Below are 14,366 nucleotides of genomic sequence, written 5' to 3' on the forward strand. Positions count from 1 at the left end.
AGCACAGATCATGTCTTTCAGCTGTGACTCTACATTTAAGTGCTTTGCTTTTTCTTCATTTGTAGTGTATTGTGCAAAGTGTTGGTCTGGAGGGTTGTGGTGGGGGGTTGGGGGTACCTGAGTATTGCCAGTGGTCCCGCCGGGTCTCCCTCCCGCCATCTTTAATGTGTCAACAACGAGGAAAAAAACACAAAAACAAAAGAAAAATAACAAAATGAAATGAATATAAAGAAAATGTGGGACAAGGAGAGATTTTGTTAATGACTGCGGGACCAGAACTGACTGGCAGAGTGTTCAAAAGACTGGTTCACCAATGAGCTCCTTCCATATGTGCCTCATGTATTTTTGCCCAAACAACACCAAATTCTAAATAATGTTTTGCTTACATCAGCGTCACATGAAAGGAGCCGACTGGTAACCGGTGCAAGAGTGTACTGTGTGTCTGCATGTGTTTCAATGCAAAACTAAACAACAATCCCACAGGAACTGATTTGACGTTAAAGCTATCTTCAGTAAGAGAGCACAAAAATGAGACAGCAGATATGCGTCAAACAGACTTCACAGATAACCACAGTTATTGGCTGATTTAGGAAACAAAATGATCTGCAATGTGATATTTTTATATTTTTCTGGCTTGGAACTTTGCAAAAGAAAAGGTTTGCAGATGGTTTGGGAGACTGTGTTGACCAATGTCTCTGACACAGATACACAGACACAATGTAGATGAGGTCAAGTGAATGGTTGGCAAATCAAAACAAACAATAGTCTACACACAACAACAGAAACACAACAACAATGGCAACCTATTGGCTGCATTCAGCTTGATCAGTGGTTCCCAGACTTTTTCCTGAAGGGACCCCTTTTCTATCATTGAGTAAACTGACAACCACTGACTAAGTAATATTTCTTATGGATATTTCACATTATGTTCAATGCATAACAAAAACAGCACAGAACAACTGATGCAATGTACAATTAACCCAAAAAGTGGGTGCAAAAAACTGCAGGAAGTTTGTGTAAAATGAGCATTTTAGATAAATTTTGAGCAGATTATTTCCTGTAAATCCTAAATCAGAGATGAGATTTGCTGATATTTTTAGGGACTTTTTATTCGATTCTCCATATTTCTTATGTATCTATTTTTATTGCAGCAGTCATGCATACTTACTAGGCTTCTTTTGTGACAGATTCAGTGTTTTCTTCTCCATGACACTTTGCATTTGGTCTATTAGCTCTTTGGTTGTTTTATCTAACTATATATATACATACATATACATATACATATACAGTACAGGCCAAAAGTTTGGACACACCTTCTCATTCAATGCGTTTTCTTTATTTTCATGACTATTTACATTGTAGATTCTCACTGAAGGCATCAAAACATATACATATATATATATATATGTTGTATGTATGTGTATATATTCAGGTCTTCACTGTGCCCTTATCCTGTGAGATTATTTTTAGGTTTATATCTTTGCAAAAGGACTCCCACACACTGTCTAACTTGCAATATATAATTTATTTGCGATGTTTCGGTACTAGACCTTCATCAGGCAAACAGATTACAGGTTTATATCTTTAAAACTATAAAAAGGATAGGCGTGAAAAGTGTGAAACATGGAGTGTTGGCCTTATTTCAAAGAACTGTTGATGTTTTTCATTGTTCCAAAGTCATGTAAAGGGGACACCGCCCAAGCAAAGCGCATAAAGCTCTTGGATGCAGAAAGGTAGTGACTGCATTCTTTTTTTGCTAAGTCATCACATAATTTCATTCATCTGTTTGGAAACTGATGGCCAAAATGACACTTTTCCTGTTTTTAATAGTGCTTCTGTTATGTTCACGTTTTTCAGTCTTGGACTGTAAGTAGGCTGGTTATTTAATTCTTATGAAAGTGGTCTCATGGTGCTTGGATGACATAATGATATCACCTGCATGAACTGTTAGAAGGATATTGAATTCTGTTAGAGCTGAGGCTAAATTTGAATTTAAGGGCAGCTTTGAACTTATTTCTATGCAGAAACTGTTGACTGTACATGGCACTACAGTACATATTTTATTATGTACTCAATGTGACTATTCGGTTTATAACACTTTAATAATCTTAATTTTTTCTATTTTTATTTTTATATCTAACACAGCATACACACAGTTAAATGGTATAATTTTGAATGTATTCCTCCACTTCAGTACCACTGTCAGCTGTTATGAAAAACTGAACTGTTTGTGCCGTTGTGTCATTTGTCTGTGTGTGTGTGGGGGGCGGTGTATGTACTCACGTGGGCACTGTTGTTGTTCTGGCTGGATCGTGACCTTCGTCTGGAAGTAATGCCGATGTTTTCTCCTTTCAGCAGGGAGTGGACCACATCGTCCAGAAAGGTCATCTGGATCATAGACGGATCCACGTTCTGAGGCTCTAGCACCTGAACACACACACAACAGATTCACTTTACACTCAGTCTGTTTGACCTAATCAACTCCCGGTTATGATGGTGCTGTTTTTCACTTGCACAGTGGTAACTGAGTCAATGAAAACTGTGACGACATATGTGTTGACAACCTCTTGACCAAAGCCAAATAATTATCACTTCTGGTTACAAAAAACAAATGGCATCGGCAAAAATGTCAAACCTGACACTTCAAAACAGGAGTTCAAAAACCAGTGGGTGACATAGTGGTGGCTACATCCATTATTTCATACAGTCTAACATGCAAACTAATAACTGTTTTAATGCAAAGCATTGTCACCTCACAGAAAGAGGGTTCCTGGTTCAAAACCAGGGTGGGGGAGCCTTTCTGTGTGGAGTTTGCATGATCTTCCCACATCAGCTATGGTTTTCTCCAGGTTCTCCAGCTTCCTCCCACAGTCCAAAGACAAGCAGGTTAAGTGGTGAGTCTAAATTGGCTGAAGGTGTGAATGTGAGTGTGAATGGCTGTCTGTCTCTGTGTGTCAGCCCTGTGATAGTCTGGCGACCTGTCCAGGGTGTACCCCGCCTCCCACTCAATGTCAGCTGAGATAGTTTCCAGCCCCCCAGCAACACCAAACAGGATAAGTGACTGTGGAATATAAATGGATAACCAAGTGGTAAGATAACAAATGAAGTTGTGGAGGTAATGTTGAAGTTACTTTCATATGCTATTCTTTGTCTCCATAGAATTCTACCAAGGTTTTTTTGGGTGGAGTTTTTCCTTATCCGCTGCGAGGGTCCTAAAGACAGAGGGATGTCGTATGCTGTAAAGCCCTCTGAGGCAAATTGTGATTTGTGATATTGGGCTTTATAAATAAAATTGATTGACTGATTGATAGTCTATCGGTGGAATGAGTGCAGAATTCATGCCAACTGTAAACCAGACCGATAATTCCCCCAAATGTTTGCCGAAGGGATATTTTAACATCTCTATTTTAGCTGCTCATTTTAAGCTCAAAACGAGACGAGTAAACAGCATTTTAGTGAACAAGCGGGTGAGCCTTGCTGTAAAGCAATGAAAAGCACAGGTAGCTGCAATAATGTGATTGTTCAAACAGTCAGAGTTGGGAAATAACAACTGAGATTACTAAATAGAGTCAGTCTACAGCCTGGAATAAAAAGGTAAACAACTGTAACCACGGTTGCTGTACACAACAAAGATGTCAACAGCTGTAGCTTCAGAATACTTAGAAGACATAAAAATGAAAAACACTCAACAAGAATTAGACTTAAATGTCGTGAAGGTACACTGTGCAGAAATTATTGGTTACCCAACACAGCCAACAAGGGTACCTTGTAGTAGCCAATCAGGAAAAGCATGGTGGATCATGCCTTTGCCAACCTAACCTTGCATCCGCTTGGTGTTTTGCCACATTATATTTGCGTTTTTCTGCCCTGTGTGTACACAATTTTAGTAGCTTCATCTTGGATGTCTGGTGCTTTCGGTCTGGAACCTGGTAACTACCTTTTTATACAGTCCCGACCTCACCTGCACACTGTTCCCAGGGACGTCCCAAATACAGCAAAATAAGAAGAAAATCAGAAAATACAGGCAGAAGGCAGAGTCTCTGTAGATTAACATACTGACACAAACTGAAAGTCCGAGTCCTATGACCGAGAGGTCATAGTAAACTTAAATTTTTATTGACTAAAACTAATAAACAAAATTCTAATCGAATGTACCTTTTTGGCAGAAAAAATAAAACTTAGAACATTAGGTGTCGAAAGTAACACCATGTTGAGTGTACTTTATTTATTTATTATTTTTTTCAGTTGGAGTCTAAAACCGTATCAGCCAAACTTCAGGTACCAAGTACTCATTAATTTCTCTGTTTGTATCCGTGTTGTCATTTCCCTTGGTGCATTATACTACTACATTACGTTATGCACATATATGAACTACACACATACATTTTAAAGAACTTTGTGTGTGTGTGTGTGTGTGTGTGAGTGTGAGTGTGTGTGTACCTGGTCATTCATAACGACCATGTTTCGACTGAAGAGGTCGTGGTGTGTAATGATGCCAGTAAACCACTGGGTGGCCGAGTCTTGTCTGTACACACGTACACGGTAGCCATTCAATGAATAGGGACCTGGAAGAAACAGGAAGTAGTGTTATTGTCCAATTGGTTGGAAAAGGAAAACTTTACCACAGGCTCACATACCAGTCACAATAATGAGATGACTGAGCAGTCTGAGTGCACAGTCACCAGAATATGATGACTAAAACACTCATAAAAAATGTTCCAATGTTACACTTTGTACACTATCGCAATAATACCTGATGAGTGTGCTATTTGGCAATACCAAGAGTATAATAAGATGGTTACCTTGCATAAAAATTTCCTGTACTTTCTGGTCTTTGAGCCAGCCCCTCACTTCTTCATGGAGCTGATGGTTGTCTCTTAATACTGGGTTCTGACTGTCCACCTCATCCTGAAAGACAAACACACACGCACGCACACGTGCACAGGGTATTTAAGGATCAGCATCAAACATACTAAAACACAATTTGTTTAAAGCAGTCGACTGGACTACTGGATGGATACATTTGAGAATGAATAAAATGAATTAACTAATCTTTTTAAACAACTCTTTTTAGTGTCCCGTATATACCAGGTCAGCTTGTCAGATGTCTAAGTGTAAATGAATCACTAACATGTCATAATGTAGAGCAGCAATGACACAAAAGGAATAAGTGAAGAGTGATTAAATCAGAATTGAGTTCAGACCTCTGCCAGCCAAGGCCAATTGTGTATTTAAGTGCTTCTCAAATGGTTGTTCTTCTAATGCAGCAAGCTCATCAGCTGTAAGTTGTAATGTGGAAACAACATGGATGCTACAAAGATGTGTTGCATTGCATAGCTCAGACCGCTTGAACAACATGTTGATAACTAAGGGGAATGAAAACAGGTCAGAAAAATGATTAGGAAGTTATTTTTCAGATTATTCCAACACTACATGAATGCCGCACAAGGCTGCAGAGGTTACTAAGACATCTGCTACTTAACCCTCAAAGACATATCAATGGTCAGTGACATTTCTGTTATGTCATACTGAGTTTACATGGCATACCTACATAAAAGTGGGATGCTGAATCAATGCAATATTTTAAACCTTTTTTTATATTATTTTATAACATTTTAACCCACAAAAACAGATTTGCCCTGCCTGTGCTGAGTTCACCGTGTTAAACTTCTGGCGTTAGCCCAACCGACCCATTAGTGGGCATCCCGGAGGCACAAAGAAGACAATATGGAGGAGCTGATAATGTTGGTGTCTAAAAACTCTGAGTTCCAAATATGCAGAAATCCTTGGTAATTTCAGTGATTTCTGCTGTTTTGCTGCGGTATGCAGCTACAAGCTAGCTTGCTCTTCTGCCAGTGTTCACCAAAGCACCTGCCTACCATTGCAGCCATGTACCACAGAGGCAACAGTCGCTTTCATAAACACTTTGCTTTTGGGGGGTAACATTCCTGCAAATAGGTGGTTGTAAGGGTGGTTACCTCACACTGGTGTAAAAGCAGCTTTAAGAACAGGTTTGAGGAAAAACAATTATTCCTATAGAAGCAACAGGAACAAACCTTGCCATGCTGCTTGCTGTACTTGTAAACAATTTTAGTGAAGAGGAGCAGCAGGATTTCTGTCATGCAACTGGTAGCAATCAATGGTGAAATGCACACATACATCACACAAATAAATACACCTATTCTAATCCCTAAAATCAAATTCTGACTCCTGTCAATTCTATAAATGTTCCATCATATAGTAACTGCTCAGAATGGAAGTGTATTTTCCTGTAAATACATATAAGCAGCAAAGAGCAGAAACAGAAGTACAGTCATACAATAAACACAGTGCAGCTGGAACTCACCATGGAACAAAAAAAAAAAAAAAAAAAGACAGACATACAGACACAGACACACAGAGACACACAGAGACACACAGAGACACACACACACACACACACACACACACACACACACTTAAATGCACAGCAGCATAGAGGGGAGCATCAGAGCGAGACGTAAGGGAGGGTAAAACAGAATAAAGAGAGAAGTAGAACAGACTATTTTGTTGTTTAATGAAAATGATTACAAAACAAAGAAGAAAGATACTAAAATCATCTTCACCACTCAAACACACACAAAGCAACAATGTACAGCACACAACACTGACAGATGACAGAGAGGAAGAAGAAACCAAACCACAGTCACCACACTGGTGGCACACACAGCTTGAGTGTGTGTACAGTTCAACTGAGGTTATTTTGGGGAGTCTTCAAGGTGATGTATTTCTCTCTCTCTCTCTCTCTCTCTCTCTCTCTCTCTCTCTCTCTCTACCTGTCTCCTTCTGTGTATCTCTCTCTCTCTCTCTGTCTGTCTGTCTCTTTCTCATCCTGCTGCAGTGTTCTACTTTCACAGCCTTGTTCAGCTCTAAATTAAACCAGCATACACACTAAAATAGCACCTTGGAATGCAGTGCTACAGAGGTCAGCATAAACGTCTCTCTTATATTCTCACAATTTGTCACTCTGATGATTTCTTTTACCACTGCAATAAGACACTATGTGCTATAAGAAAGACACACAGCTTAAAGTCTCCATCAGCCCAGTTGATTCTACAAACAATAACAAAATAATATAAACAATACAAACAAAATAAACTAATGGTTTCATAACAGTATCTTGATCTTTGTTTTTTTTACCACCAAATAGTTTTAAAAGGATTCTGCCAACCTTGGATACACCTCAGACACATTACTATGAAGCACAGAAATCTGTCAGTAAGTGATGAAAAGATATATGTTATTATATTCAGTTCCTAAATTAGTGATACACTCAGTATTATAAAGCAATTCACAGAAAGGTCATTAGAAATCATCCTGCTTTAAAATAGTCAGTCTTCTTCAATGTCTGTAATGTAATTTATCAAATTAACCCAGAGGGAAAAAAACGCTTAACTATGCCACATTTATACTCCATTGTTCAGCTTGACTCGACTCAACTCACTTTTGGTACTAGAGTTCTTTTCTCTCTTTCATTTTCCACTTTGAATAGTACCCCATTAATGTAGACTGGATTCTTGGCTGATTTCCATAGCAACGTTGCGTAGTATAGTGTATGGCACAGTATTCAGCATAGTACACCACGTAGTGTATGGCATGGTGTACAGCATAGTGTACAGCATAGAACACAACATAGTGTACCACTTAGTGTATGGCATAGTGCAGCGTAGTGTATTCATATACAAGATGTATATAATGAGGACAAATGTCAACCTTTAAACCTCTGCAGCTCCAGTGCTATGTGTAAAAACGTTAACGTACAGCCCTGCTATTTATTTTTTATAATTTTCATTTACATGTTGTGCGGCTGTATATTTTCAAACAGGGGAATAAAATCCCTGTCTTTGCATTTTATTTTAGACACATCTGTTTTTAGAAAAATGTTTTTGACATCTCAAATGTGGCTTTGACTTGCAACTGAAAACATGTAGTCCAATTCATAGAGATATATCACATATCACCATTCAGCCTGCAAATACTATTGTCCATGTTGCCTAGCCCAAGTGTAACGCTTAGTGTATGGCATAGTCCAGCCTAGTGCACAGCGTAGTGCATGGTGTAGGGTAGGTAGTATATGATGTAGTGTACAAAGTATATGCTGTAGTTTTGCAAGCTCTCATTTTCAAAATCTGGCTCGAATGAATAAAAAATTTGCAGTTACTATTGACTGTAACTGGGCTATTTAAAAACAGTGGATTTGTGCAAGCTGTCACATGTCCTGCAAGTGATGATTCTCTTACAAATCTCTGCAGTGTTTTAAATCCACCTTCTAGTATCGGCCCAGCTTGCTTGGAACCTTGACTGAAGCGGTATTTTAAAGGAACCACAAATCATACACTTCTGTTAATGGTAAACCAAAAAAGAGAAGAACCGTGCGGTACCATGCAGTGGGTATGTGGCACTAGTGTGTGAAGATAAATAACTAAATCCACCAAATCCTGTCCATTTCAATTTTCTACCTCTTCTTACATCTTAATTTGAGGGAATACTGCCAACACTGGAGCTGGAGGATCTACTAACAGTGCTGAGAGTGGAACTCTTGCATCATCAACCTTCACCTCATAAAGGCCTCACTTTCCTATGCTGAAACTATGTTTAGCTTTACTTTGACAGAAAATAACACACATGTATATGCCTGTGAGTCTATTTCTACCACCACCACTGCAATCTATTCTGGCTCACTATTGGCCTGTTTAGACACGATACACACAGAGACTGTGTTACCAAGGCAACATGGTCACCATGACCACCGACTGGTCTCTTTTCATCAGAGTGGAGAGAAATGGAATATGAGCATACGATCAAGTGCATAAAAACAACAATTTAATATAAATCCCAAATGTGATTTAAGCATGTCATGAGATTTTACAGAGTTAGGACTGGAGGGATCGGGATAAATTCATCTTACATGGTATATACAGTATGAAATTTAATAAAACTACAGTGTTTTACATTAATTGTTCTGAGAAGTCACTTGAGAAATTGTTAATGGACAAAATAACCAGACAGAAATGTCTGCTTTGACCATTTAAGCACACTGAATAACAATCATCAAAATCATCATCACTTTAATATAAAAATCCAATACTGCCATCAAGCACTTCTGCTCAATAATTTGCAGTATACCCATAAAACATTAAGAGAAATGGATGGATACCACACACAAGTGTAACTGATAACATCTACAATGGTTCAATCCCACTGGGTGCACAGTGGTGTTGCCAAGAGCCATGGCCACCCTGATACAATCGCTGTCACCAACCCACCACAACCACCCATCCAACCCCCCACAAGGCCTTACTTGTGAAAATAATTGAAAATAAGTCCTCTGTGTGGTTATTTTAAACTTGACAAGACTTGTTCCTGGTATATGTTTCATTCTTACAATTGAGGTACTCAAATTAAACCTGTATATTTGTGTTCTGACAGAAAAGGACTACCAGTCTACTTGAGGATAATGAACTGCTAACACACTTATAAACAGATCACCACCTAAACATCCCGTGAAATGAAATTACATATTCTGTTTCATTGAGTAACAACTCATTAAATTCAACATAAAAGGTTACAAAGGTTATTGTTTGCATGCTCGCTAAGGATATGTTCTGAACAGACTACAATGACGTTGTCACCCAGGACAGGACGAGCTGATCAGCATTTTTTACAAGCTGAGTATAAGGAGAACCCTTTCAATAGCAAATGTGATATATTGTATTCTTTAGAAAACATGCACAGATACTTTATCATCTACTCATTAAAATACATTGGGGATAACCACTTTAATTATTGTCTTCAACCTTTCCCTAGGACTGTTTATATACCTCAAGGCTATTTGTTCAAGCTCTACTAGGAATACAACAAATGGCTGAGGCAAACACACCACGGTGTGACACAAGGACAGCTTGTGCACAAGATAATTAGTGACATAACAACAAATATGACACACATTCACATTTATAGTATGGAGACAAAGACAGATGGCTTGTTAAGACTTCAAACACACAAACTCTCAGGGACAATACTCGTTGCTGTGGAGACGCTGAGGCATGAGGGAACATACTGTGGGATTATTTCTGATTATTATTGTTTTAGCACTGATGGTCATATTGCTGCTCAGAGACTAAAATGATGAAACTGTATGTATGTTTTGTATATGTGAGGAGCACAGTACAGGGTGACTGAGGAGCAGCTGGCCAGTGATCATGATTATTTGATACACTGGAGCTGTGGCCTAGTGTCCATTTTAGTCACAGTGTGGTTGTAACACTATGTCCAATGTTCGTTTTAGAAGAGAACATGAATCTTCCAAAGACCAGTACCCCAAAATACATATAATATCTTACCTCATATCCACCAGAAAGCCATTTATGAGTTCTTAAGTGAACCTTAAACATCAACCAAGTTTCATCTGACTGGCACTACCATATTTTTATGAAATGACAGTGACCTGCTATTTGACCAAAATCACCTTTGGTTCACAGATGTCTGCCATCGAGTATCATGAAATTCCCAGGGAGCATTTCCCTCATTCCAGTCCAACAATTGCTCCCAATCCTCTCCATAAAACATTTACAAGCTGCCTAGGTGAGAACTGGCCTGACCTAATCCCTAAATCAAACACAACTACACTAACAAATTGAGATTCCAGACTCAGACAGTGGTCATTTACTGTGATGTAGTGTGGATGTAGTTGAACTACTCCTTGAAAATACCTTTGTTTTGACAAGCTTACAATTTTTGAGTAGTTAAAATGTGGCTTAAAACTTTTCATTGTGAGTTAGCTAACAGTTTGTTAAAATACAGTTTTGATGTAGTTCCCCAAACACTGTATGTATATGTGTATTTGCTTTTGCTCTTAATAAATAAATTTCTGGGGGCGTTGGTGGCTTAGTGGTAGAGCAGGCGCCCCATGTACAAGGCTGTTGCCGCAGCGGCTCGGGTTCCACTCCAGCCTGTGGCCCTTTGCTGCATGTCACTCCCTCTCTCTCCCTTTCACGCTTGTCTGTCCTATCAAATAAAGGCTTAAAAATGGCCGAAAAAATCTTTAAAAAATAAATAAATAAATTTCTGTCAAATTTGGTCACACGGGAGCACTTCTCCTTTTCCAAGATAATCCATCCACATGACAGTTGTGCCTTGGGCTTGTCACAATACAAAGGCCACAGTTTGACAACCTGCTGTCCATCACCGAGCCTAGCATAACAAAAATGAATACTACCTACAGGGAGTCCATTGGTCCTGCCAAGAAAATGAGCACCACTAGTTTCTCCTCCGCTGATTACCAACTGTAAACTTGTTGTCCTGATCACCACAGAAGGCCTGCCTCTCAAATCATCCAATTGGACAATGGAAAACAAAGTGGAGATGATGTGGGGCACTATTCTGCTCGGAGTTCAAGTTTTTTAACAGGAGGAGTTCAGAGTGCTCCGACCAAAACAGCAGGCACTTAGAGTGCAGAAACACGAGGCTCGTAGCAACACAAAAACAGTGAGCAAAAAGTTTCATTCTTATCAAAAACAAATGCAAAAAGCCACTACTAGCTGCTAAAACACTTTCTGTGTGATCTGGGCCTCAAGTCTAGTTCACATCACACAATTTTCATTGCAATTTGACGTCGCAGAGGGTCTTGAGAGCTACCTTGGGTCGGATGTGAGTCAGCAGATAGTCTGTCACGACAAGTCCTCGTGTGTGAACAAGCCTACGAGCAAGTCGCCCCCTCATCTGAGACTGGGACTGGATATCTGGCATGCTAGAAAACTGGAGAAGTGTGACACAACTGACAAAGAGCATTAGCCAATGAGAGGCGGGCTACGTCCCACGTCAGCACGCAGGAGGACAGAAGAAATGTGAGGAAGACAAGCCGCAGGGTTGTCACTTGCCAAATCGCGACTTTTGGCTTGTTTCTAAAATGGAGTTGCTTTGTTGGGCTTGCTCTCTAAACGTCACCTTCCTCGATATATATTCATCTAGTAAGTTATTGAAATGTATAATAGTATGTAGGACTGCAGCCGCTTCTTTTGGGCTTGTTTCCATAGCCCTGGTTGCTTGTTTCTCTCCAAAGATCTTACAACACTGAGAGGCCAGCCAGCAAGCAACAACGACAATGGCGGCGTCCACAGGATCACGGGGTGCACGTTGTGTTTGCACCCAGGATAATATCCATGCCTTCACGATGTGTCATCTCCAAGTTTGGTGATGTCACCGCATTATCTGGGGCTCTATCAGCGAGGGCTCGGTGGAGAAATCTTGTGGTGTGCACACACAGGTCGTAACGCAGTTGGCGAGACTCCCGCTGACAGAAGCACACGTCGCCAGGTATGAACACTCAAAAGATTACGATAGTCTCCACGACGCAAAATCAGGGTGAAAATCATGTAATGCGAACTAGGCATTAGTCATCACATCCACATTACTGATGATATCAAAAATATTATCAAAAAATTCATTTTGTAAATATTTCGTGAAAGCACCCATAGTCAACCCTACAATATTGTTATGATACTGACAGAGGTAATTAGTCAAAATTATCATATTCACAGCTACCTTTGCGGACGACATGAGTTGACAGAGACAAATGAGTAGCAAGCCAAATGTTAAAGCTGACAACACCTGACAAGCTCCTGCATGATACCACTGGCAGCTCTACACTGTTGCAGTTTGGACACAATGCGCTGGATCATTTTCCTAAAAAACACTCACCACTCAGTTCCTAAAGCACAAAAGCAGCCAACTGACTCTCAAGTGAAATGATACAGATTGGTGTTTGTCTCTTCCTGAAACACATCCTCAGTCACATCTACGTCGTTTATCTTCTTTCATGGAGCACACAGACCACTATGTTGCCAACAGTTTCATTTGTCCTTCAGACAAGTTATGGAATTTATGTGGATAATCTTCCACTAACAGATGTCATTTCACCTGGCCAAATCAATTGTCACCTGCTAAAATGAGAGACCTATTGTTGGTAGTTAGTGAGCCAGAAGCCACATGTAAGGCAATCCCTCTATATTCAGCAACAGTGTGATCTGACACCACAGGTGTCTCTGTGAGCGTGTGTCTGGGGGTGTGTATGTGTAAGCACACGAGATGTTGTCAAAGTAACGTGACACTTTGGTGAAGTATGTGACAGCAGGGAGGAGGGAAAGAGAGAGAGAGCAGACACTGTTCTGTTACTGAGCTCTGTGTGTGTGTGTGTGTGTGTGTGTGTGTGTGTGTGTGTGTGTGTAGTTTGGTCAAACTGAGTCAGCACTAACAGTTTTATTCTCCACTTCCTTTCCTTCAGCCTCAACACACACCTTAACTTTCTAGCAACACACACACACACAGACACACACACACAGACACACACACACAGACACACACACACACACACACACACACACACACACACACACACACAGACTTGAGCAGCAGGCTGGGTTGGCCCACTAAACAGTGACTTCATTGTACAGTTTATGCCAAACAGATTGTAGCCCCCTCTCTCTCCCTACCTCCCTCCCTCCATCCCTCCCTCCCTCCCTCCTCTTCCTCCCTCCGGTCTTCCTGTCCAACTGGAAAAACAGAAAGGGGAGTGGCCACGGCTTCACTGCTCTGAGTGAGTGAGTGAGAGTTGCACTGTTTTTACTGCTCAGTGGGGTTCAAAGGTCTCCAGAAGAAAAGGCAGCTCTGTGTTGTGCAGGCATAGTAGTCTAAGAATGGGGGAATCTGTGTGTGTGTGTGTGTGTGTGTGTGTGTGTGTGTGTGTGTGTGCGTGTGTGTGCGCGTGTGTACAACTCTGAAGTAAGTAGTGCCAGCAGAAAGAGGCTCCCACTCCCACTCCTGATGTGGGGGACTGGAAGTGTGTGTGTGTGTGTGTGTGTGTGTGTGTGTGTGTGTGTGTGTGTGTGTGTGGTTGAAGTAGTGATTGGGTTGTGTGTTTAATATTTAGAAAAGGAGCCATACTTAAAAAAAAAAAACAGACAAATACATTTAAATTTATGGGTTCAGCTTAGACTTTTTAAGTAGGGTAAATGTCTCTTGTCTGTTAAATATTGGCCTTAATCGTGCGTTTCCATATAGCATTTTACTTTGGCAGGAAAGCAGTGGCAGGATGCTGGGGAACACCTCATCACAACACTTTTTTTTTTAATGATGTGCTATGTGTAAGTTTTGTTACAGTAACAACAGTACTATGACATAAACGCTAGGGCTGCATGTGGCTACATTTGAGCTCTCCATTTAGGGTGGTTCAGGGATGACATTTTCTGTAGGCCGACACAGAATCTAGCGTCGCCCAGGTTCCCTTGTCAAAAAGCCTATGGGATTTTTCCATTGGATTTTGAATTATT

General features: G+C 40.3%; 1 protein-coding gene across 3 annotated transcripts in view; it reads right to left on the minus strand.

Annotated features, from left to right (window-relative positions):
* Positions 1 to 14,366, minus strand: part of jmjd1cb (jumonji domain containing 1Cb) — a 180,410-nt gene that overhangs the window by 41,275 nt on the left and 124,769 nt on the right. For 2 of the 3 annotated variants that reach the window (XM_049563852.1, XM_049563854.1), the window contains 4 exons: positions 4,803 to 4,908; positions 4,441 to 4,565; positions 2,284 to 2,427; positions 118 to 159 (listed from right to left, as the gene is read on the minus strand). In XM_049563852.1, coding sequence (XP_049419809.1) covers positions 118 to 159; positions 2,284 to 2,427; positions 4,441 to 4,565; positions 4,803 to 4,908 — 417 coding nt within the window. The remainder of the gene's footprint in view (positions 1 to 117; positions 160 to 2,283; positions 2,428 to 4,440; positions 4,566 to 4,802; positions 4,909 to 14,366) is intronic. The other variant, XM_049563853.1, reaches the window with a different exon arrangement.

The sequence above is a fragment of the Epinephelus fuscoguttatus genome, linkage group LG20 (assembly GCF_011397635.1).
Source record: "Epinephelus fuscoguttatus linkage group LG20, E.fuscoguttatus.final_Chr_v1".
Lineage (NCBI taxonomy): Eukaryota > Metazoa > Chordata > Actinopteri > Perciformes > Serranidae > Epinephelus > Epinephelus fuscoguttatus.